Source organism: Bemisia tabaci, chromosome 1 (assembly GCF_918797505.1).
Source record: "Bemisia tabaci chromosome 1, PGI_BMITA_v3".
NCBI lineage: Eukaryota > Metazoa > Arthropoda > Insecta > Hemiptera > Aleyrodidae > Bemisia > Bemisia tabaci.
This window is the reverse complement of record NC_092793.1, coordinates 67,805,568-67,829,537: the sequence shown is the minus strand read 5'-3', so window position 1 is coordinate 67,829,537 and position 23,970 is coordinate 67,805,568. Positions and strand designations below refer to the sequence as shown.

Below are 23,970 nucleotides of genomic sequence, written 5' to 3'. Positions count from 1 at the left end.
TCCGTCATGGGGACCTGAGGTCTCCATAATTACTTAATGACCGTCTTTATTGCCTCCTGAAAAGAAGACCTTGGTCACCTCGTAGCTCTCCGCGTTTTGAAGTCGTTGCAATGATTCTAACTTGACTCTGAAGCCGGTTTGAGATCGTGTCGCACACATTGAACATTTAACTCAATCAAATTTAATCAAATGTAATCAAATTAAATTGAAACTAATGCAGTGTATTAAAAAATTCTCCGATTTCTTTTTTGTGTGTGTATGTGTGCGCGCACGTCATCATCAAGCCGTCTATTCAGCTGCAAATTTGATCAAAACTAGAATTAAAATTTTTGCTGAAGTTTTCGAATAATTCTGTGGCATCAATCGGTTTTTGATTTCAGATAAAAGAATCGCGCATCAATTACAGAATCTATCGAAATTGTTGCATATTTCCCACCATATTCAAGTTCCCGAATGAAAAATCGTGGAATATCATTTTAGCATAATTTTTGGATGATGCCTTTGCGTCATCGCAAAAAAAAGACATAAGTCGTAGAAATTTGAAAAATCGCCATTTAGGTGCCTGTGAATTGTTCTTCTACCATCAATATATGCATCATAAATCGCACTCGATGTTTAAAACCGGGCTCACACATACTAAAAAAAAATAAAATTAAAACCTCTCACTTTTCGTAGACCAGCGAAAGGGCCCGCTAAACCCTTTACAGCCCGATTAATGGAATTTCCTATTCCAGATCTCATCCTCGATCTTTTTTTTTCATTCGTTTAACCCAGGCTTATTTGGACTACATTTTGCAATTTGGAACTAGTAATGCTAGCTCGGTTTGAAAACAACGTATGTGCCATTAGTTTCCCTCTGCACATTATTGTTTCTTTCAGACGAGCCAGAATTTATAGTTCCAAATTGCAAAACGTAGTCCATTTGATTTATACAAGCGCAATGTTCAACGATAGGAATCAGCTCGATCAAGAAACAGGATCTACAGGATTTAACCTCACGTGTAATTAGCCACGAGGAGCGCTGCTGTCGCGGTTGGCGGGCTCCTCGCACCGTTGCCGCGGGTGAGTTTCCCCCGGTGAATTTTCCACGGAGCGACGTGGATTTCCCTCGCGGTGAGGCGGCCGCGGTGACGTAGCGCGGGCGCGGGCCCGCACCTCTTCTTATTCTTCGGATCCGTCTGATTGGCTATTCATCGGACGAGCGGACCAAGTTCATTGGCGGCAAAGGACGCATTGTATGTCTCCGAATCAACTCGGCTATTGTTATTCACTAACCTTGCTATTACGATCGGAGGATTTATCCTCCGATTTTTTCGTCGCCGCTCTCGCTCCACGCGGCCCGCGGAGCTCCATTAAATCCTAATTGTGTTACCCTCCGAGCTCATCCTCTAATTTTTTTTATTTTTCCACAGCCCGTCGCGCCGCTCCGTTTAATTTATTACGTGAGTTTTGGTTTATATGCTATTCCACCTATTCGTCATCTTCGAATTTTCGGTCGTGGGTTCTCTCCGATTGGTTTACCGATCCAATTCCCGGAGGTCTAATTACACACGTGTAACCGAAATATCCTTTTTTCTGCCTTTGGAAATAGAAAAAAATAATAGTAATAAACTTGTCAATTAGGAATATTATCGAAATTTAGAAAAATGTAATGGAATTACACGTAATATGACCCATTTTTGGTCATACTCCTATTGATATATCATCCAATGAGTTTCCTGTGGATATAGGTGATTTTATAAACGAACATTTCTGTGTTATTTTATCCGACTAAGATAAATTTACGGACCAATTTTTCTAGTACTCAACGATTTCGTCCGATTATTACAGATGTACTACAATTTACTTGCATTCTGACGTCAGTATATTTGAGTCTGTTCATTTAAAAAGTTAAGGTATTTTTTTAATTTATCTATTTTCTTTTAGTAAAGGCATTAGGTAGAAACTTTGTGTCTCTTTTTCTTATTTTTAAACCCAATGAAAATGATTGGACGAAATTACCACTTAAATGTGCTTACGAGGTAAGGATGGATTTCTTCAGAAATTAAATACGCAACTGATGTATGAATGGCATAAGCCTTATTTCATCGTTTCAAAATGATCGCAAGCGTGTATTCAATAAGTCATTGACTTCTGAAGATGATTAAGGATTTATTATGAATATTTGACTTTCCGGTTTTGAATTCTACGCATTTATCGCTCGGAGCCGGGGCCCATATCAATAGGTAAAAACACCAAGTAAATAGTGCCGGAGCTATCCGTGTGAAAATTGAATATCAAATGAACAAATAAGCAACTGGGATCTAGAGATACGCTGACGTGATGACTTTCGAATTATTAAAAACCTCTCAATTATGATAGTGTTATATGAATAATTTTGTTTGTTTAGCGATTAAGCATTACTAAATCCACAGACTTTGTTCCTCGCACCACGTATTAGGTCAACCCCCATGTGCCTCATTGTCCCGGTTAAATCTTCCGATAACGAAATGAACTGAACGAAAAGAACTTAAAATTACAATGTGGCTATTTTACTATTGTGAAATGGTCAGTTCTAATCGATTCACTCGCGAATGTGCAACGAAGAATTACAGCCTGCTTGTGTTTTAATCGGCATGTGCCTACTCCGCTTTTTCTTTCAACTCACGAAACAATTTTTGGCTTTTAACAATCCACCTCTATACCAGTGTTGCCTACGCAGTATACCAAGTACAGGTACCTTAATTTTACACTTACATTCGTTGCGGAATGCAATTAAGTACAGACCCTACGAACTTAACTCAAATCCAGTCAAAAAAAAAAATATTATTTTTTCCAAAACATGGCGCTCATAGAGTTTAGGCAAATATAGCCACCGTCAAAAATTTGACAAATTATTGAAAAATGAAATGAAATTTTTTCCTTCTTTTTCAAAGTACATTTTTTGGGCGCGAAATTAACGTTTCAAAGTGATGCACTGCGAGTTCCACTGTTATATGCACCGGTTCTTTCTGCTATTTTAGGGTAATTTTTCTCTCGGTTCGATTAATTTCACCCTGCACAAGTATAAACTTGTCAAATTATTTTGCTGTAAGGAATGAAAATTTTCAGGAAAAATGTTGCTCCCCTCACAATTGAGTGATACTGGTGACTGACGGGCTGTTTTCTTTTCTTATGTTGCAGATCGGTGTGGTCGCCCACCATGTCAGCGTGTGATGGTTGACGTTGCGCAGCAATGCCCTCTCCCAGCAGCGGCGTCGCGACGTCAGTAGACAGCCCGCCGTCCAGCAAGAGACGGAAGAAACGCGAGGGGGGAGAAGGGATCATGAGTCCTGAAGACGAAACGACGGCCTCGCCCCCGGCTGGCCTCATCGCTGGAAGAGAAGAGGAAGAACGAAGAGTCTCTTCACCACCGTCCGGTAGTAAGTTCCTTGATGACCAAAAAACTGATACTAGCATAGAAGACAGCTCGACGGCGGTGACGGCGACGGCCGCCATGATTCAACGCGGTGCCTACGACGACGCCACCTCGACGGACGACGAGAAGGACAAGGCCTCGTTTGCCTCCCGTAAGTGTCCAACGAAGGAGTCCTTCGCCGACGATTCGTGGGGCACCAGCGACGTTGAGAAATTTGACGGTAAGATAGTCTACAACCCGGACGGTTCTGCCTACATCATCGAGGACAGCGAACTCAGTGAAGATGACGCCGAGCTACCCCAGATCATCGGGGACGGTTGCATCGTCGACGGACCCGGTGTAAATCTCTCTCAGGTGCAAGCTTTGCCGCAGATAGCCAATGCGTTCTATGTGTCTAGGAATCCAGCTCTGTACACGGCACTCTACGGAGGCTATGCGAACAAGCTAGTGCACGACAAAAAGATAGTTCCTGAAGCGCCGATAATGCACAGTTATCGGGTGTACACAGTTCGAGACAACCGGGGCGGCGATTGCAACGAGAAGCTCGAAGAAAAGAAGCAGAACGACTGTTCTTCTGTTCCTGTTAAACCTATTCTAATGTGTTTTATTTGTAAGCTGTCTTTTGGGTACGCCAAGTCTTTCGTAGCCCACGCTATGGGCGACCATAACGTTGTGCTGAGGGATGACGAGAAGGATATTCTCGGTCACAAGAATGCGTCGGCCATCATTCAGTGTGTAGGAAAAGAAAAAGAACCTCTAGTCTCATTTCTGGAACCTTTGTCACCCGTCATAGGAACGGCGACTTCGACTTCGACGTCAACGACTACGACGGATGGGAAATCGAGCCAGCTATTACGTAGGTCATCTTCTCCTGGTTACAGTGAAGCAGAATCTCAAAATGTTCCTAAAGACCCGGTGCCGAGCGCGGTGGACGGTTCCTCGGAGTTTGATGATGAAAAAGTGTGCGCGGAAAGTTTAGTGGTGCATCAACGTGATTCATCGCCAAAACCTGTCCATACTCATAATGTTCCTGAGACGTTAGTCTCCCTACCTCAAAACGGTAGTTGTGTTAATATGATTAAAGATAATATTTCAAGTAGCAGTAGTTCAAGTAGTAATAGGAACAATATCATTACAAGTGTTAGTAGTCTGAGCGGTAGAGAATCTAGCGGACTCAATTGCGTGATGGACTTAACGCGGAAGAGTCCAATTTCGGCGTCTGCCGCACAGACCGGAAATGCCGGTGGCAGGGGAAGCAGCTCGCCGGGCGCAAGTCCTTCACCGGGTACAACTCTTAGTCCATTACTTTCGTCTGCAGTGCCCTATCCCCAGCCACCCCCGAATTTCCTCACCGGCACAACAATAGGCGTGTGTCCGGACCATATGGGTGGCAGACCCAGTGGCGTCGAGTGCGCTAAATGTGAGCTCATCCTAAGTTCCTCCCGGCTCGGCGGAGTCGGCGGCCCCCTGGCCGGAATGCACTCTCGTAATTCGTGTAAAACTCTCAAATGCCCCAAGTGTAATTGGCATTACAAATATCAAGAAACTCTAGAAATCCATATGAAAGAAAAACACCCTGAGACTGAAACATCCTGTATCTATTGTATAGCCGGACAGCCGCATCCGAGGTTAGCCCGAGGAGAAACCTACACCTGCGGTTACAAACCGTACAGGTGTGAAGTGTGCAATTATTCGACGACAACGAAAGGCAACTTGAGTATTCATATGCAATCTGATAAGCATTTGAACAACATGCAAGAGCTTCAGAACGGAGGTGGTGGTAATTCGGAACGGCTTCAGCAAACACCACCACCCTCGCAGCACAAACCTACTGCAGCGAGTCCAGTTTCTGGCGGCGCTCACCATCCAGGCCACTCTCCGATCAGTAGTCAGCAAAGTCAAAAGCCAAAACCGACTTTCAGGTGTGATGTTTGTAATTACGAAACAAACGTCGCCCGGAATCTGAGGATCCACATGACCAGTGAAAAGCACACCCATAACATGATGGTCTTGCAACAAAATGTAAAACATATGCAAACACTCAGTGCAATCCAACAATCACACCATCAACAGCAGCTCGGCTTTGAGTCTTTGCTACATTTCCATCCCGGCTTAGCCATTCCTGGCGGTGACAAACCACCTCATGCTGAAGCAGCAATGGCTGATATGGCATACAACCAGGCCTTACTGATCCAGATGATGACCGGTGGACAGTTGCCACCTCATCTGCCTCCTGAGTTAGCGCCTCATATGGATATGGGTTTGAACCCTGAAACAATGGAGCCTCCTCCTGAACCTGCGGACCCGAACCCGGATCATTTGTTCCATTGTTGTGTGTGCAATAATTTTTCAACGGATTCCTTAGAGGCGCTCACTCACCATTTAGCTGCTGATCGTACGAAAATTCGAGAGCAAGAAATACTCGCAGTTGTTGCTGGGCATTACGTCTGTAAACTCTGCACTTACAAGACGAATTTGAAAGCAAACTTCCAGCTCCATTGTAAGACGGACAAGCATTTGCAGAGATTGCAACATGTGAACCATGTGAAAGAAGGGGGTCCAAGAAACGAATGGAAACTGAAGTACTTGTCGTCTCCCGGAGGAGTTCAAGTACGGTGTCATGCCTGTGATTATTACACAAACAGTGCACATAAATTACAGCTTCATTCCGCCGGTCAGAGGCACGAAGTTAGCAGTTTACTGTTCAGACATATCCGTGAAAGTGACGGCAACGTATATCGGTGTAACTTATGCGGATTTTCTTCAAGAGCTAGGTTACCTCTTCTTCAACACGCCCGCTCTATGAAACATCTGCAGATGGAGCAGCTTCATCAGCTTCAGAGACGGAGTGAGGGAAAAGAAATGCATGCAGATATTAGCGAAGTCTTCCAAGTTCTAAATCAACCAACAACTGACTCAGATTTCGAACAAGGTATTGTTGGTTTTACAAAATTGCAAAACATTCGCTTTTTTGCTTATCGTAATGGAGCTTCGAGATGCGTAACATGAGAAAGCTGATCATATTTTTTGCTTCTTTTTTTTTCGTTAACTAACATTAGCTTATTATTTTTTTATTTTTTTTTTTTTTTTTGCTTCCATCTTATTTTATTATATTTCATTTTATCCATTTAAATCGCTAATCAGTGAGGTAGAACAATCTTAATACCTCTGCTTTATTTCTCCAAGAGGAGATTAGTCAACAGAAATAAAAACAGTCTGCATACAGAGTCTCCAAATTGCGGAAACTGTCAGGGAACTTTGCGACTACTTTTAAAGCTATTCGCTACTGATTTTTCATCCATTTTTTTTATCTGCTTTTTTATTTTTGTTGGTTTGTTCTTAGTATGTGTTATTTCAGAAAAAAATACTTATTTTTTTTCTTTTTACATCTTGCCACATTTACTGATTATCTCTACACTTAAAGTCACTCCTTTTTTCCTGACGACCGTATAACAATTAAATTTTTCTTTTTATACATTTTATTCAATGATTTTTTATGGTTTTTCGTTGAAGAAAATAATTATATAATTATATATTTTCTTAAATTAGCTAGCGAGCTATAGTCTCAAAATTTCACTAACATATGTACTTCATTTCAGTCTTTTCTAGAGGAATTTTTCATTTTATTTTATTTTTTGTTAATTCAATTATTTCGAATTTTTTCTTTCATTTTCAGTTGGTCCACTATTTGCTTTATTTCTAAAACATTGTTTCTGGTTGTCTTTTTTCAGAGCAAAAAGATGGAGGAAGTGACGTGGGAAGCAGAGGGGAGAGAGAGGACAAACTAGACTTGAAGGAATTGAACAACGCAGCAGCAATGATGCAGTTTGCTTTAGAACACCAAATGATGCAGCAAAAAGCGAACGAAGAAGAACAACAGCAGCGGTCCAACTCAGAAAATGAGCATGCGTGCCCGTACTGCAATTATGCAACAAATTCGGAAATGCGTCTGCAAGCTCATGTTTTAGCCCAACATCAATCAGATCGACCTCAGTCAGCAGCATCTTCGTGCTCGAATTCTCCATCCAAGGACTTTCTTTGTCCATTGTGCCAAGATAGTTTTAAAGATAAGGTTCAACTAGAAAAACACGTCATGCAGATTCACAGCGTTAATTCTGAGGGTTTGCAAAGACTTCTGATGTTGGTCGATCAATCGCACTGGTTGAACTCCACAGCCAGGCCATCCTCACAACAGTTAACTCCACCTGGACATCACCTGAGCCCCTCTTCTGTGGCTTCGTCTGGAAGCAAAGATCTCGAGAAACATTCCGAAACAAATTCAAGGTGTGATCCTGATGACAGAGATGAATCTCATAACTTATCTTCCTCAGAGGATCAATGTGATAGCGATGAAAACCGTTGCCATACTTGCTCCAAAAATTTTCGTAATTTGGACGAGCTGTACACTCACCAAAATGAATCTGGTCACTTAGAAATCAAGCAAACTCCTTCAGGGCCCGGCTATTTGTGCTGGAAAAAAGGGTGCAATCAATATTTTCCTAGTGCTAACAGTCTGCAGATGCATTTTCGAGAAATTCACTCAACAATGTCCAGGAGTGGAAGTCTCGGTCAGAACAGTGTATCGACGGTCTCAATATCGGAGAAGCATGTGTACAAATATCGATGTAATCAGTGTAGTCTAGCTTTCAAAACTATGGAAAAGCTTCAGCTTCACTCGCAGTATCATTTGATTCGAGATGCGACCAAGTGCGTTCTATGCGGTAGAAGTTTCCGGTCAATCTCAGCGTTGCACAAGCATGTTGAGTCGTCACACACAGAATTATCGGAGGATGAACTGAATGCGTACAAGCAGAGTCTGATGAATAACCCTCTCATTTTAGCCAACATTAGTGGGCAGGTGCTTGATCCTTCAACAAATGAACTTTTGAAGAAGGAGTCGATGAGAGGTGAGGAAGAAATGGAGGTTGACGAATCTCCCTGCAAAGAATCAGGAGAAGATGGTGGCCCTGGTAACGATGGAGAAAACAGCGATGATTCTATCATTTACAAGGAGCAACAATTTTTAGAAGATTATCTCAATAGTCAAGCAATTGCTGAGGATACTTACAACGATCCAAACCGAAAATACAAGTGTCATCGGTGCAAGGTTGCATTCACTCGACAAGGTTATCTCACAAGCCATAATAAGACTTTGCTTCATCGTAAAGGTGAAAAATTAAGTTACCCCATGGAAAAGTACTTGGATCCCAACAGACCGTACAAATGTGATGTTTGCAAAGAATCATTTACGCAGAAAAACATCCTTCTAGTTCATTACAATTCAGTCAGTCATTTGCATAAATTAAAAAGGGCCATGCAAGAGCAGCAAAATAATAACAATAACAACAACAACAATAACAATAATAACATCAACAGCGCTGCAATATCACCACACGCTGCAGCTGCGGCTCTCGCAGCAAGCTTGGGTGTATCACCGCCAGCAAGTTTGCTCTTAGCTCAAAAAGCAAATCTCATCTCTGAGGATGACGACAAAAAACCATTCAAGTGCAACATCTGTAAAGTTGCATATACTCAAGGGTCCAATCTTGACATTCATTTGCGCTCAGTTTTGCATCAAACCAGAGCATCAAAATTACAAGATTTAGCATTAAGTGGACAAATAGATTTAAGTAAACCTCTTATTGAGCAACCGGAGCCACAAAAGGTTCAAGACCAGCATAAGAAATTGATGCAGGATATCCTTTCCATTGCATCGTCTCCTAAGCAACAAACTTCTCCGTCGCCAGGTAGTGGCGTGGCTAATCAAGTGCCATCGCCCAATCAGGGTATAAACATAGTTCCTTCTACTGCTGCCTCTTCCGCCACTTCAGTTCCTACTAGTTTAACGAATTCTTCTCCAACGAATCAAACTTCTGTGATACCTTCGTCGCCTAGCAAACACGGTATGCTGTCCTGTCAGCGATGCAGTGCTTTGTTCGCCAATCAAGATCAACTGAACACTCACCAACAGCTTTACTGCTTGTTTGGAAGTCCGATGTCCATGTTCCATCCACTTCCAACTCCTCCTCACTCTTCGGCGAATACAACTCTGCAATCACCGAGACAAACTCCACCTCCGATGCCTTTAACGCCGTTCAGTGATGAGCCCCTGACTAGGATAATCCAGGCCAAAAAATCCTCTCACATGTATAAACATTTATTGGAAAGTTTTGGTTTTGACCTAGTAATGCAATTTAATGAAAATCATCAAAGAAGACAAAAGAAAGAAAAAGAAGAAAACGAAAAGCTTCTTGCTGAACTAAATGCTGCAAATGCCGCAAATGCGGAGCAAGAAGCTGAGGTCAAAGTCGAAGAGGATGTAAAAGAAGTAGATATGCCCTCAGAGACAAAAATTGACGATGACGTAAAACAGGAAAACGACCCCTCAACCGTGACAAACTTACCAGAAGTCTCAAAATCAACTTGTCAACACTGTGACAAAGAGTTTTCTAGCGTTTGGGTACTGAAAGCACATTGTGAGGAGGTGCACAAAGATTTAGTGCCACTGGACTTTCTCGAGAAGTACGCACTTCAAATTAAAAATGAATACGAGAAAAAAGTAGTTCCAACCACAAGCACACCACCCTCAACAACTACTACTTCAAGCGTAATGAATACACCAAGCACCATCTCCTCTGGTGCAGTGACGACCTCCAGCCCCGACATCACCCCTGAAAAAGACCTCGATGACAGCAAAGAGGAGCTGCAGGCAAAGTTGACTCCAAAAGAATCGCAGCACAGTACATCTCAGTTGGAGAATCCTAATGCTCCAAGCACTCCAACAGCTCCTTCAACTCCAGCCTCAAGCACAGACTCCATACCTCCTAACATGAATGCATCCACTCCAAGTAGCCAGGGTGGACCGATGCCGATGAACATTGCTCAGCAGATGAACGAAATGCAAGCAGCATTAAACGCAATGGCCGCATCGCAGCTTCAGCAGCAGTTACAGCAGTTTAACCCAATGATGATGGGCATGGCCGGACTTGGTATGGGTCTTCCTCTGGGGCTGAACATGCCAGCACTCGCAGCAATGAACTTGCAACCACCCTTGGTGCCCATGATGATGCCTCCTCCTCCGTTTGAACCCATGGTTGGCGGTCAAAATCCTCTATTTTCACCTGCAACGGATGCCTCGTCCCTCATGGCTAAGCAACAGCAGCAACTGCTGCAACATCAGCAACAAGCCGCTCAAGCAACGGTGAGTTTTCTTTTCTGTGTTTTTTTTGCAGTTCAAATACCCTTTATTTTGTAGTCTCGAGGCAATGTTTTGTATATTAACAAAAATTCATTATTCAAAAAACGTCAAGCGTTTATTTAATATATAAATTCAGTCTGATTTAATGGGCATTTGAGAATGGGACTCTTGTACAGGAGTACGGAGATTCTTCAGAACACGCAGTTTCGAGTAACTAGGGATTCAGCCGAGGCACAATGTCAATGTGCGTTAGCAGTAATTTTCACTAAAAAAAATCACGGTCACAGTATTTTCTAAAAGATTCAACACTGAAGCAGTGTTGAAATCTTTTCAAAATAAGAAACACGTACACAGTAATTTTCTCGAGAATTTATTTGCTTGTAATTTGGTAAATATCAGTGTGTTTGCACTAATTGTAACACATATCAACATCCTAGTCATAAGTTTTCGTGAAAATATTGGTAAATATCAGTGCGTTTGCACTAATTTTAACACATATCAAAATCCAAGTCATAAGTTTTCGTGAAAATAAGTGCTATGAGCTTCTTCCTTCCAGAGTAAGGCCGATTTTTTTATTCCTGTAACCAAACGTTCGGTTCATGTAGCCTCACTTCTTTGATCAGTTCTTTTAACCTCGTAAGTTCGGTTACACTAATCAAACGTTCGGTTACACGAATTGAAAGTTCAAAAATATGAATAATTTATTCAATGGCTCTTGAGTTGTCTCTAATATTTCTCGATCTTTTGTTTTTTTCAGGCTAATGCATCACAGCAAAAGAGGGCTCGTACGCGCATCACCGACGATCAGCTGAAAATTCTGAGGGCTCATTTTGATATTAATAACTCTCCGTCCGAAGAACAAATCCATGAAATGGCCGCGCAAAGTGGTCTGCCTCCTAAAGTAATTAAACACTGGTTCAGAAACACTCTTTTCAAAGAAAGACAGCGTAACAAGGACTCTCCTTATAATTTCAATAATCCCCCATCCACGACTTTAAACCTGGAAGAGTATGAAAAAACCGGAGAAGCTAAAGTCATGCCTCTCCCAAGTGCTGAAAAATTTACGAACGAGGAAACAAATCCTGTCAACAAAGTCGCTGATGCTCCCAAGGAGCAGTCCTCAGCCCGCTCATGCACTCCTAACCCGCCTACCTCCGCTTCGCAAGGTAAGAGAAAACAACAGCAATCACAGCAAATGCCAAATTCTTCAAATTTCTTGCCACAGTCTCTGCAACAAGTGATCAAGAAGGAGCCAGCAGACATTAAAATTGAACCCGAAGATGATTTCCATAAATCTATGGATTTTCAGCATGGCAAAATGGTACCTCTCAATTTAGAATCTCTAGAAAAACATCAAAGTGAGGCTCAGTCCTTGTTTGATGCCAAATCTCCCTTGAATTTCCAGCAAAACTTCAGGGAACACCACAGAGACTCGCCTCCATTGTCGCCAAGCATGAGTGAGAGATTGAACATGAGTATGGCCTCCTCGGGTGGCAGATCCTCACCTGAGAACCTTACTCTTACTTCCATTATAAACTCTCAGTTGGGTCCAAATGCTATCACAACATCTCATGCTAACTCAACAACAATGACTGTCAGCTCAGCTAATAATATGTTGCCGCCAAAAATTGCTCCTTCGAATTTCACATCTCCCAATCAGTTGCAAACGTCGCCAAACCCTGGTGCAATGGTCCCTGCAGCGCGAAGTTTGAGCCCAGCAAGATCTTTGGGTTCAAATGACTGCTTCAATCCATCTCTCCTCTCTGGGGTTGGAGGTAACAGCAATGGTAGCAACTCCTCCAGTGGATCAACTGGAAAGCGAGCCAATCGAACACGTTTTACAGACTACCAAATTAAAGTATTGCAAGAATTTTTTGAAAATAACGCATACCCAAAAGATGACGATTTAGAGTACCTTTCGAAGTTACTGACCTTGAGCCCGCGAGTCATCGTCGTCTGGTTCCAAAACGCACGTCAAAAAGCTCGGAAAGTTTATGAAAATCAGCCGCCTGTAGAGTTGTCGCCAGGTCTGGACGAAACAGGTGCAGGGCGATTCCAGCGAACGCCCGGTTTAAACTACCAGTGCAAGAAATGTTTATTAGTGTTCCAAAGGTACTACGAACTAATCAGGCATCAGAAGACGCATTGTTTCAAAGAGGAGGATGCAAAACGGTCGGCCCAGGCGCAAGCGGCAGCGGCACAAATTGCCGCCGTGCTGTCGTCGGAAGACTCGAACTCGAGTACAGTTGAGCAGAATCAGCAATCACAGCAATTAAGAGAAACGGCGACATCGAGCAATCCACCAACTCCGGCCGCACCGACCACTCCTACGCCCTCATTATCAATGTATCCTCCATCACCAGCTCCACCTAGCACTCCAACTCCTGAAAACAAAGATACCTCTTTCCAATGTGATAACTGTAATTTAGTGTTTCCGCGATTTGAATTATGGCGGGAGCATCAACTTGTACATATTATGAACCCTAATTTATTTCCCTCCTACCCTCCGGACAGTCCTTTTGGGATCTTGCAGCAACATGCTCAGATGCAGCAGCAGCAACAACAACAACAGCAACAGCAGCAGCACCAACAACAGCAACAACAGAATCAGCAGCAATCGCAACAGCATCAGTCACCATCACCTGCTCAGCAAAATCCCAACATGATGGTGCCAGGTTTCGATCAGTCTGTCAATCAGACCTCTCCTTCACCACATCCTTTTTTATCCATGTTGAATGCTAGCAAACGCAAGTTCGAGGAATACGATTTCATGTGCGATCGAGATGGTGAGCAGCCGAAAGATAAGAGACTGCGGACTACTATTCTTCCTGAGCAACTAGACTACCTTTACCAGAAGTACCAAGTTGAGTCGAACCCGTCCAGAAAAATGCTTGAAAATATCGCGAGAGAGGTGGGACTGAAAAAACGAGTGGTCCAAGTATGGTTCCAGAACACACGGGCCCGAGAGCGCAAAGGCCAATTTCGTGCGCACTCTCAAGTGATCAACAAGAGGTGTCCATTCTGCCCCGCGCTTTTCAAAGTAAAATCTGCTCTGGAGTCACATCTGACAACGAAGCACCCTGAGCAATGCGGAAGGGGTGAAATCAACATTGACTCATTGCCTGATGAGGAGTTGAGCGTGGACTCTGCACAGTCATTCCAAAACAACCAAATGAATGAGCTGTCCAGCAAATTCGAAGGTGCTCAGAACATGGTTCCACCTATGTTCCAGGGCGGAGCCGACATGGAAAACTTCAAGAAATATTACGAAGAGTCCGTGAAGAGGTACATTTCCGAGCTTCAGTCCCACCAACTTCAAAACGGAGGGCCTATCACAGAAAATTTAAGGAAAGGAGATGGCGAAACGACCGTGACTGGTGAGACGCCTTTGGATTTAAGCAAGCCGGTTGATTTGAGTCGGCCGTTGAAAATGTCATTCGACGAGCGGCACGGTGATAATGATATGAGTGACGATGACAGTATGTCCGAAACCACAGATTTCATGGACGGCGATGAGAGTAACCCGGTTTCCCCAGCGTCGAGTACGCAGAGCAACCAGATGAACAAATCTGGAACCGTCAACAACTCGAAAAGGTATCGAACTCAGATGACCAGTCTTCAGGTCAAAGTTATGAAGTCTTTATTTTCCGACTACAAAACTCCCACCATGTCCGAGTGCGAAATGTTGGGGAGGGAAATCGGACTCCCGAAGCGAGTTATCCAAGTTTGGTTCCAGAACGCTCGAGCCAAGGAGAAGAAATACAAGCTAGCCACCGGAAAAACTAACGAAGAGGAGGACGGCCAAAAGGCGGCGGAAGAGTGCAAATTTTGTCAGTTCAAATACTCGCACAAGTACTCGGTCCAAGACCATATTTTCACCAAAAAGCACATCGATATGGTGAAAGCCTACCTGGAGGCTCGACTTTCGCAAAAAGAGTTGAACTCGGGGCATGTAAGTGACGGAGAGTTCACGATCCCTCCGGCGCCTGATTCAGCTGTCAATCACAACAACAACAGCTCGTCACCAAACCAACAGCAGTTAGCCCAGTTGCAGATCCTTCAAATGTCACAAGCAATGGCTCTTGCAGCGGCCAAAGATCCCTCTTCCCTGACGCCCGAGGACGTCGCGCTTTTGCACCAACTTTACGGTCTTGGCCTACCTCAAGGACTACCCCTCCACCCGGCTCTCATCTCCGCTGCTGGTGAGTCTAATATTTCTCCCTAATTATTCAAATTTCTCTCCGTAGAATACCTTTTTGGCAAAATTGATATGAGTTGTTTTTCCTCTTAGTTTGAGTAGCATGGTCCCTGTGTCTTGTATTAGATGTGGTTCTGTTTTATTCGTTTTTCTCCGAAATTTGTTCACTCAAAAAAGAGAGATCGTCTGCAGTCGCGACCCACTCATTGTCTGTTCCCGCAAGGTCTCTTCGTAATGCAGGGTTACCGGTCTCGAAAAGCCACCTTTGGATTTAAAGTCCTTTGGAAAGTCTTTTGTTACGAACGAAAAAAAAATTCTAATAACATTATATGGACAAAGTATCTAGGTGCTATCCCGCGATAAGTCTGTACGTTTTAAGGAGCTTTTGCTGAAAGTCTAGGACTTGAAAATGAAATTGATCACCGTGTAAAGTGTGATCAACAATTTCAAGGCGAGTACTTTTGGAAGGAGTGCAAATTATACACGAGGCGTTTTGGACCGAATTTTTTACAGTTACATACGTGTTTGATAAAATTACCATAATTGCGCATCGTGCGAAAAGTATTTTGAAATGACTCTAAACAAGGTCAAAATACTGATTTATTTTTGAAGAAGTTTCAGGTCTTGAAATGCCAGGTCCGCTTAATTTTAATGCGATTAGGTCTCCTTTTTTAAGTCTTTAAATATACAAATGAATGAATAAATATTTTAAAGAGTTTCGTTCTATGTAAGAAAATAATCATTTAGCCATTCGGTGCAATTTCTATTCCACGTACAACTCTTAATTCCGTGAAAAACATCCAAGAAAAACAAACTGGATTGAATAATTCAGTAGTTAAGTAAGTCAATATCTTCTAGGAATCATCGAAGTTTCTAATGAGCATCCCTCGTGAATGAGATTAGAGATTTTCGGCGCCCCTTGCCGAAAAATTACGCCTAGCATTAATGGAGAAGATTTTATACGTATGTGTAGCACGTGAATAACGTCAAACATTTGAACAGCCTTTCGAAGTGTGTTTGAATAAATTCCCCAATCCTCCCCACATACCTTAAAATAAACGTGTGCCCCGTAAAAAGACTAATATGCAAAAATATCACTTGAACGGCAGGGCGAGTGAAGTAAATAAAAGTAAAAGTATATTATTAATATTTAATATGTTAAGTAGATGCACACCCAAATTTTGGGCAATCGGAAGTTGGCTCGAATATGCTAATGCGCATCTTCCGTACGTTAGACATCTAAGGTCATTCCGTCAGTTGCTTCAGTGAATAATTTGTAAATTAGTTTATTGCCGATTTTTGTACATTAAAGTAACATTTCTGTTACATAACTTGATTTTTCCCCAAGTATTAGTCGTACTCTCGGCTTTAAAAGTTGAACATACGACTTGATTTCACCTCTGTTATTCAATCAAAAATCTTGGAATGATGCCGTCTCAAACGCCGAAAAATCCAATTTTGAAAAATAAAGACGCTATCATAGTATTTTCGGAAAATCCTCAAATTTTGAGATATTAATGTTTCAGTTGCCAAAGGTAGGTGACTTTTATTAAATGACGTCATGAAAGGCTTCTTTAACATGGCACATCGTGCGTTTAAGCATGAAACTATTTTTCTTTCTCCCCACGGAAAAAAGGTCCAAAGTAAGGCTGACACGTAACTTTCATTTAATTAGATTAACGGATGGTGTGAAATCGAGGACGAAACATAAAATCGCCAACGACTCTCCGTCCCTTTATGAATTTTAATTAATCCCAAACGTATTCTAATACTCTCGATAAGTCGACGGAATTCAGAGTTTAATTCTACCTTCATAATTTTCAGTTACCGAAAAGGAATCCTCAATTGTTATTATCTTCTCAAACGCTCAGCTTATTCAGACCCTGGCCGAATAAAAGCTTACAATGTACCTCTATGCAATCGAGCATTTGTCAAGTGTTCGCTAATGCACAATTTTTTCACCTCCATTATTGGAGTGATCTTAATTTTTTAAACGAGTTTGACAACAACGCCTTAACATCCCAGATTTTTCCTCCACCAGTCGATTCATCCCTCTACCTACATTCGATAAGATAAAATCAATCAGTTGCGTTTGCGTCTGAGGGTAGATTTTTTTCTTCTTCTTGTTCTTATTCTTCCTCGCTCCCTCGAAAGATGAACTATGCAGCCGCATTACCGCTCTCACAGCAACACGCGCCCGAAGCTAGGGATAAAGTGCAGGATGGGACACAAACTGGTGTGCATAATATGTAGAGCACAAGGGGATCCCTTTTTCACGCTTGAGTGAGTCTGATCTTTACAATTTCACAACATTTCCGAAGATACAAAGTACCTTTGCTACACTGCTGATCCTGTTGGCGCAGGTAACAATACACGCCTCTCTCCTATTTTCAAGTTTGGACCCACACGTATGCAAGTTTGAGTGCAGCAGAGTCAGTTACGTCCCTGCAGATTGAGTTAGAGCACGGTTAATTTCCTTGATAAGTGCTAGCCTAAGTTGTTATTGAGGTTTGTGAAAAATTCAAGTCTCTATTTTAAAAATTTCAAACTTTTTTAGTCAACCGATTAAAAATGCGCAAAAACACGATGGAAATCATGATTTTGATAGAATTTCAGGAAATAAATTCATTTTTCAACAATAATTTTGAATAGGGTAGCTTGTCTTCTTCTGCTTGGAATAGATTTTTCTAAATGTAACAACGCACCTCTGAAAAATTGAAGATCATTATAGGAATTTTCAAAATTTTTATTTTGATATTGAACTGAACTTCTCTTCAACATTTTAAACACTATCCATAGGAAATTTAGAAATAATAACTCCAAAAAATAAACATTCCGAAATACTGAAACCTTTGAAAAATTTTGAAGATTATACCTATCTTTCAAATTTTATTATTCGATTAACCTTTGAAAAAATGCTTCGGTGTTGATCGCAAGTTTGCATACATTTTTTGTTCTCCGTTGCCATTTGACTATTTGCATAGGCGTTTCATTAAGTCCCTGATTCTGTTTATTGCGTGTTCTCGTCATCCACGCACGCGTTGCTATTGCATTAGAGAAGGTATCAAAGGCTGTTCAAAAAATATACCCGAACGGTCTGTGAAAATTATTCCTCCCTCAGCAGTGCTAAGACCAAGACTACAATCATATTTATTCATTTCTCTCGCAATGTTTCTGTCGTGTCAGTCCAAGGATAAAATAACTACGAATATAAAATTGTTTAAGAGAGGGCGGCATTGAATGAAAATGTAAGTTGTCACTCGAACCAAACCACTCTGTCCCGAGTAGAAAGGAAAATCGTACATGAATGTATTTTTAATTCAAAATGGCCGCCTACAATTCAATAGGCCAATAATAACCGCACCTAACTGAAATACAATGTCAAACGAGTAATAAATTCAAGAGATATAATGGTTTCCGCTGGCGTTATTTATTATTATTATAATCAATTCTTCATGAACTTCATTAAAAAAATTAGGCGTGACCTCAACGGACATACTGGAGCGTGTGTTCGTTACGCGCACGCGTGACAATATCACACAGGCCGAGAGTGCATTTAATTGTCGGGCTAATCTGATTGGTAGAAATGTAAAACCAGATCGAAGCCGAATGCTCATAGGAGGAAATCGGAGCCGCCCTATCTAACGCTAACCAGCTTAAAGAAATAGCACCCTTTTTCTCATTCCGCCGGTATTAAAACTTACGGCGCAAAACGATAACAATAAAAGTAAAAATGAAGGCCAGTTTTTTTCGGCTTATTTTCTTAGTTTTGAGTTTTCCTCCTCCCTCGATAATATAAATTCCTTTGTTCTTGCCTCGCCTCCGCGGGAGGTTTCAAAATCCAATAAAATAACAAGCTAAAGGAAATTGCTTATTTATGGAAATGTAACTATTTTTCCCCCGTTTTTCTCCGGCCCCTCCTTACGTTTTCACCCTTGTCGTAAAAACTAATCCAGGGAGGATGCTCGGAAATATAGATATGATATGAGCTCTCGCACACTCACGTAACATCTCACTCACACTCCGGCATTTTTACGTGAGCATACATTACGCTCCATTTTTTGAGCCGGTGTGAGGTTTAATTCCCCGGCCGGGCGTATATGACCCGTCACACCACCGTGTGTGTTTTTAACATCGCCCTCTTGCCCGCCTTGTTTCTTATCTTATCCGTTTTATTCCCCTTTTTTCTAATTCCGGGTTGGCGCGTTAAATATCCCTGATAAAAGCACAAATAAAATGAAAATATCCAGGATATCGACCCGCAGCTCGTAGGCAGCATCCAGCGTTGATAACTGGAATCGAGCCCAGTAATTTTTCGTCACCATACTGACGCAAATTATAATCAGTATTATGATATGTCTAAATCTCTTAAAGTGCCTACAAATTTTTTTAACTTGACGTGTAATCTGAAGTGAGGGGTCTTTTTTCTCGTTATATATTTAAAATTCCAAAGTTCATAACTTATTTTTTGAAGGGCCCCAGTGACAAATACTTTTGAGCACCATTTGTTTTATTCGTCATGACCTCTAGAAATAATGGATTTTTAGTGCTTAGGCCCATCTACAGTCCAACAGTTTGATTTAAGTTAAATTTCCGCCTTGGAGTCCAGAACATCTAGGCAAATGACCTCATCTGGGAACTTTTCACTAAAGTTTGACTACATAATGCCTTTACTCCACCGTTTTCTCATCGTCCAAACGAGTTCATTCGATGTAAGTGTTAACAACACTCTAGTTCAATTATTCAAAACGGATATCTTGAAGAAATTTTTCCCATCAATGAAAACTAGATGAATCACGGACCAGCTCATTCTAGGTCTACATATCGTAACGCAATTTGGAGTCGCTTAAGTTGGCAACGCTGTTTCTCTTCCGTATCCATCATAAATAATCATTACCAGGTGAGGCAACCTGCTTCGATAAATATCGATTTTTTTACATCCATTCAAACGGAAAAAGCTCAGTACGCCGTATTCCGAGAATCGTCACCGCTGTGTCGATAGCAGAAATGATGGCCGCCCGTATTTGCGTGACGACAGCTTATTAATGTTTATTGTTGCCATGATTTTCAGGCTAGTAAAAAGTAGGCGCGCGGTTGACTCCCGATCGGGGGGGGGGGGGGGGGGGGTAATAAATAGATGCTCATAGACAATACCGTTCGATACGGTGTAGGAATCGCTGCGGCACCAAGCGCGAGCGGACTAATTCTGTTTGTACGTGAAACTTTCATAAATTAACCTGATATGTCTTTCGCTCATTCTTCCGATGTGCATTCGCTCGCGGTGTCGCCACGCCTCGTCGGGTCTCCGGCGAAATCTGCGTGTGCAAAATGACATTACGAATTTCTCAAATCGATTTTTTTTTTTTTTTTGCTGCCTGAATCATAGGTAAATCTCTCATTTTTGCCAGCGCTTGTACATTATTCCTAGGTAAACTATCGTCGGTGAAACTACCAAACCACGTATCTCGGTTTGCGACGTCGCAGACTTCCCGTCATACTATATTTTTTAAATAAGAAACTACTTTACATCCAGTCTTGACAATCTCTGTAATTTTTCCTCTTTGTGCGGAGAAAATTCCGTGAAAATTTCAAGGAATGATATTGATTTGGTCTACTTCAAAAAAATAAAATGTGAGCGCAGATTTTTAAACACCGCAAACGAGATACGTGGTTTGGTAGTTTCACCGTCGCTATCCAAGGTATTAGTTATTTTCAAGGATTCCGACGAAAGTTTTAATCATGAAGTGGTATGACTAAAATTTCTCGCACCGAGGAAATGAGTTTTTTTTTTTTTTTTTTTTTTTTTTTTTTTGTTAATATACAGGTGAGAAAGTCCAGAATATCACCTTGTTGGAAAACTTGTAGCATTGAGCCTCCAAAAGATACCAAGGAACTAAAATATTTGGAAATTCTATCGAGTTAAATACGTTGCCAGCACTTAAATTATTCGACGTGGATCAACATGAATTCTATCTTATTGAAAGGATACTTGTCAGAGGCGGATCCTGCAATTTGTCAACGCCGTATACCTCCCAAATAATCGATCCATTTCTATAGGTTTAAGTGGAGAAAAAACAATATTGACAATTTGCTAGATCTGCCAATGATACCCGCAAATTTTGCGTGTCCCTTTGTTATTAAACGGCCCTTGGCTTAATATGTCCACGTCCTTTTTTTTGAAAGACTGACTAATTTCTAAAACTGTTTTTATTTCAATGAAATTTTTTTTCTCGCACTGAACGAGAACCACGGAGAGAAGACTTGCAGTTCATAATGTCTCCGTCTTCTTAGTATTAATTGATAGGGGGAGGGTCCGGAAGAACAGAAATTAAGCCGGAGATTGTGCATAGCGAGAGGAACAAAAGCCGGAGACGTTAACAGAGACAATTTTTGTGTCAAAATGGATCACCAGTGATTCCGAACGGCGACACTCAAAGAAACGACGTATAAAAAAATACTCAGGAAAAAAAAAAGAACGGGAAGAGTAGGTAGAAAGGAGGGCACCTGATTAGAAATACGGTCATAATTATTGATATTCGATACTCAGGGATTTTCATTTAGCTTCCTGCTCCCTCCCGAATGCGCTCCGATCGGGGTCCTTTTTATTTTTTGTTTTGTTTTCTGGCGCAGGAGCTCCCCTTCTTGAATTTCACGTACCGCTAATAATGAATAACATTGTAGCTACCCTCCTCGGAGAGAGATGCCGCGGTGCGAGGCGGCGGGAAAAGGATAATGATTAATTAAGGACCATTCGATAAAAATCGACGCTCGGCTTCGATGAATGGGGCCTCGCGGAAGAGTTTCAAGGAGGCGATCCTCCCTGCCAACTTTTTATCTCCCGTCTCAAATCGGAGAGCGAAACCGCAGAAGTATGAGTCGTTCGTTACTCGCCCCTACGGCAAGATGTAACCGCAATCGGCAGAATCGTGGCTCGAAACTCGTAGGTTATTGCTATTCTGCCATGCTAAGGAAGAACGCCGTATGAGCCTTCAGACGTTGCCAAATTTCCTTCGATAAAAAGCGAATTCACTGGGAAAATTGTGAATGTTTTTTTCGAAAATTTTCAGACTATTTTGTACGCAATTTAATCTAAAATATCTGAAGATTTCAAAGAAAAATGTGCGTGAATGTCGTCAAAAATTCATGTTTTATCAAAGGAAATTTGGCAACTCTCGAATGTTCATACGGCGTTCTTCCTTAGCCCGGCAGTATTGGCAGTATTGCTGCGAAATCTTCCAACTCCACGCTGCGCTTCGTATATAGTACACGGAAAAATTAAATTGCTGAATTAACAATTCAATTGGTAAAAAATAGTGACTTCAACGTTCAAACGTAGATCTTACAACAAAAGAATGCTACTTTAACCACTATTATAAGCTAATTTAACCACGGGAGTGGTTAAAGCAGCCTTTTATTGGGTTGTAAAATCTACACTGAAACATTGCAATCACTTTTTTTTTAGCAATTGAATTGTTCAGAATTGAATCAGCAATTTAATTTTTTCCGTGTATCAGTACTTGGACCTGGTACTTTTGCTGGGGAATACAGCCTCTGAAAATCAAATTTTCATGGATAAAATTGACGCTGACGCACCTCTCACCAATAAACATCCAATACTCGTTTTTAATAAATACAATGGTACCGGTCAACTTGGCTTTATCAACAGGCAACTGATCCACAATGGAGTTAATAAAACATTCACCATTTTGAGTTCATTCCGTCAGAATACACTAGGACCCAGAAAAATGATGATATTTCATCAATATTCCTTTAATAAATTTTAAACTTTAAGGACTCCAAATAAATAAAATATTTCAAATGAAGATAATAGGAATGCAGAGAATTGACGGAAATCAAAACCTGAATCCTTGCCTAGAGTAACAGATGATTGTCAACGAGGAACTGGGTCCGATCAATCTCTCTGCCTTCTGAATGCAGGCCTGATAAAACTGCATCAGGCTCCCGTTCAATGACATTCTTCGTTAGGTGCCCAATCCGATTGAACTCCAACGATCACTTTAGTCAGTTGCGCCCCCCCCCCCCGCCCCTCCCCATCGCCGGTCCCTTGGCGGGCTCCTCCCAGTCGGGGATTGTCCGTAAAGTTCATCGGCGACGTTACGCCTACAAGACGGTCAACTTACGTCAGTTCTAATGGTCGCGAGTAGCGGAAAGCCACTCCCCCCCCCCCCCCCTCACGGAGGCAATCAAAGTGAACTTATCTAGCTCCAACTTCCAGCGACTCGTTTCGATTCATATTTATCCTTCGGTGGCAAGTCGTCAGAGATGCAGAGGTAAATAAATGAAATTAAAAGAGCGAGTGAGCGATAGATGTTTCCTGGCGGTGGGAGGGGGAGGGGGACTTAACGTGACGGGTAGGGCCGCCAAGGAGGGGGGGAAGGGGGTTCGCTGTTGCCACACTATGTTGATCGATTTCATAGGAACGATGAATAGGATAACGTCTATCTGAGCCGGACAGGGTATGCAGCCATTAAAGCACACGCGGTCTTACGAGGGGGAGAGGTCATCATCTAGAAGAGGAGTAACGCAGGGGACGCGACCCCATACTAAAATTATAAAGAAGATTCCGTATCTTTCCTGGTTTTTACGAGAGAATGATAGGAAAATCTCTTCTCGAAATGTCGCTCATCATTGGTAAGGTTTCCGATCGAGAATGCCCGCAGTTCTCGAGCGCGGTCACGAATCGCGAGCGGACATTTTGCAACGTTCACTTGTAGTTATGTCTTTTCGAATCGAGAGAACGGCAATTGGACGTATTTCTGTCAAACGGAACTATGTGCATTGAGACATGAGCTCTGAGACCCATAATAATATATGCATAACAGGGCTCACGTCATATTGCACACAGTTCCGTTTGACAGAAATATGTCCAATTATTCGCAAACTCACACAAAATTGATGGGGTACGTTCGAGCTGTCGAATCCGCACTACGCGAAATTCGACTGCAATATCTCAAGGCGAGACAGCGCCGTCGTGTAACTCATCCCGTCATCGGCGCATGCATCGCGTTGACCGGCGAGATGTGCAATGTGCAATGTGCAATGCGCATTTATGACGCGGCCCGTTAGCCCTCCGCGCCCCTCCCCGCCCCGCCTTTTTCGCTCCTTTGCCCTCCCCCCGTCCTCCTCGGTCCTCGTGCGCCTTTTTTAATTTTCCAG

General features: G+C 42.1%; 1 protein-coding gene across 5 annotated transcripts in view; it reads left to right on the top strand.

Moving 5' to 3' along the window:
* The window catches only part of zfh2 (Zn finger homeodomain 2), a 141,668-nt gene that overhangs the window by 42,368 nt on the left and 75,330 nt on the right, over positions 1–23,970 (top strand). For all 5 annotated transcript variants that reach the window (XM_019043217.2, XM_072306057.1, XM_019043222.2 and 2 more), the window contains exons 2-4: positions 3,163–6,329; positions 7,129–10,598; positions 11,353–14,797. In XM_019043217.2, the coding sequence (XP_018898762.2) occupies positions 3,215–6,329; positions 7,129–10,598; positions 11,353–14,797 (10,030 nt within the window). In that variant the 5' untranslated portion in view covers positions 3,163–3,214. The remainder of the gene's footprint in view (positions 1–3,162; positions 6,330–7,128; positions 10,599–11,352; positions 14,798–23,970) is intronic.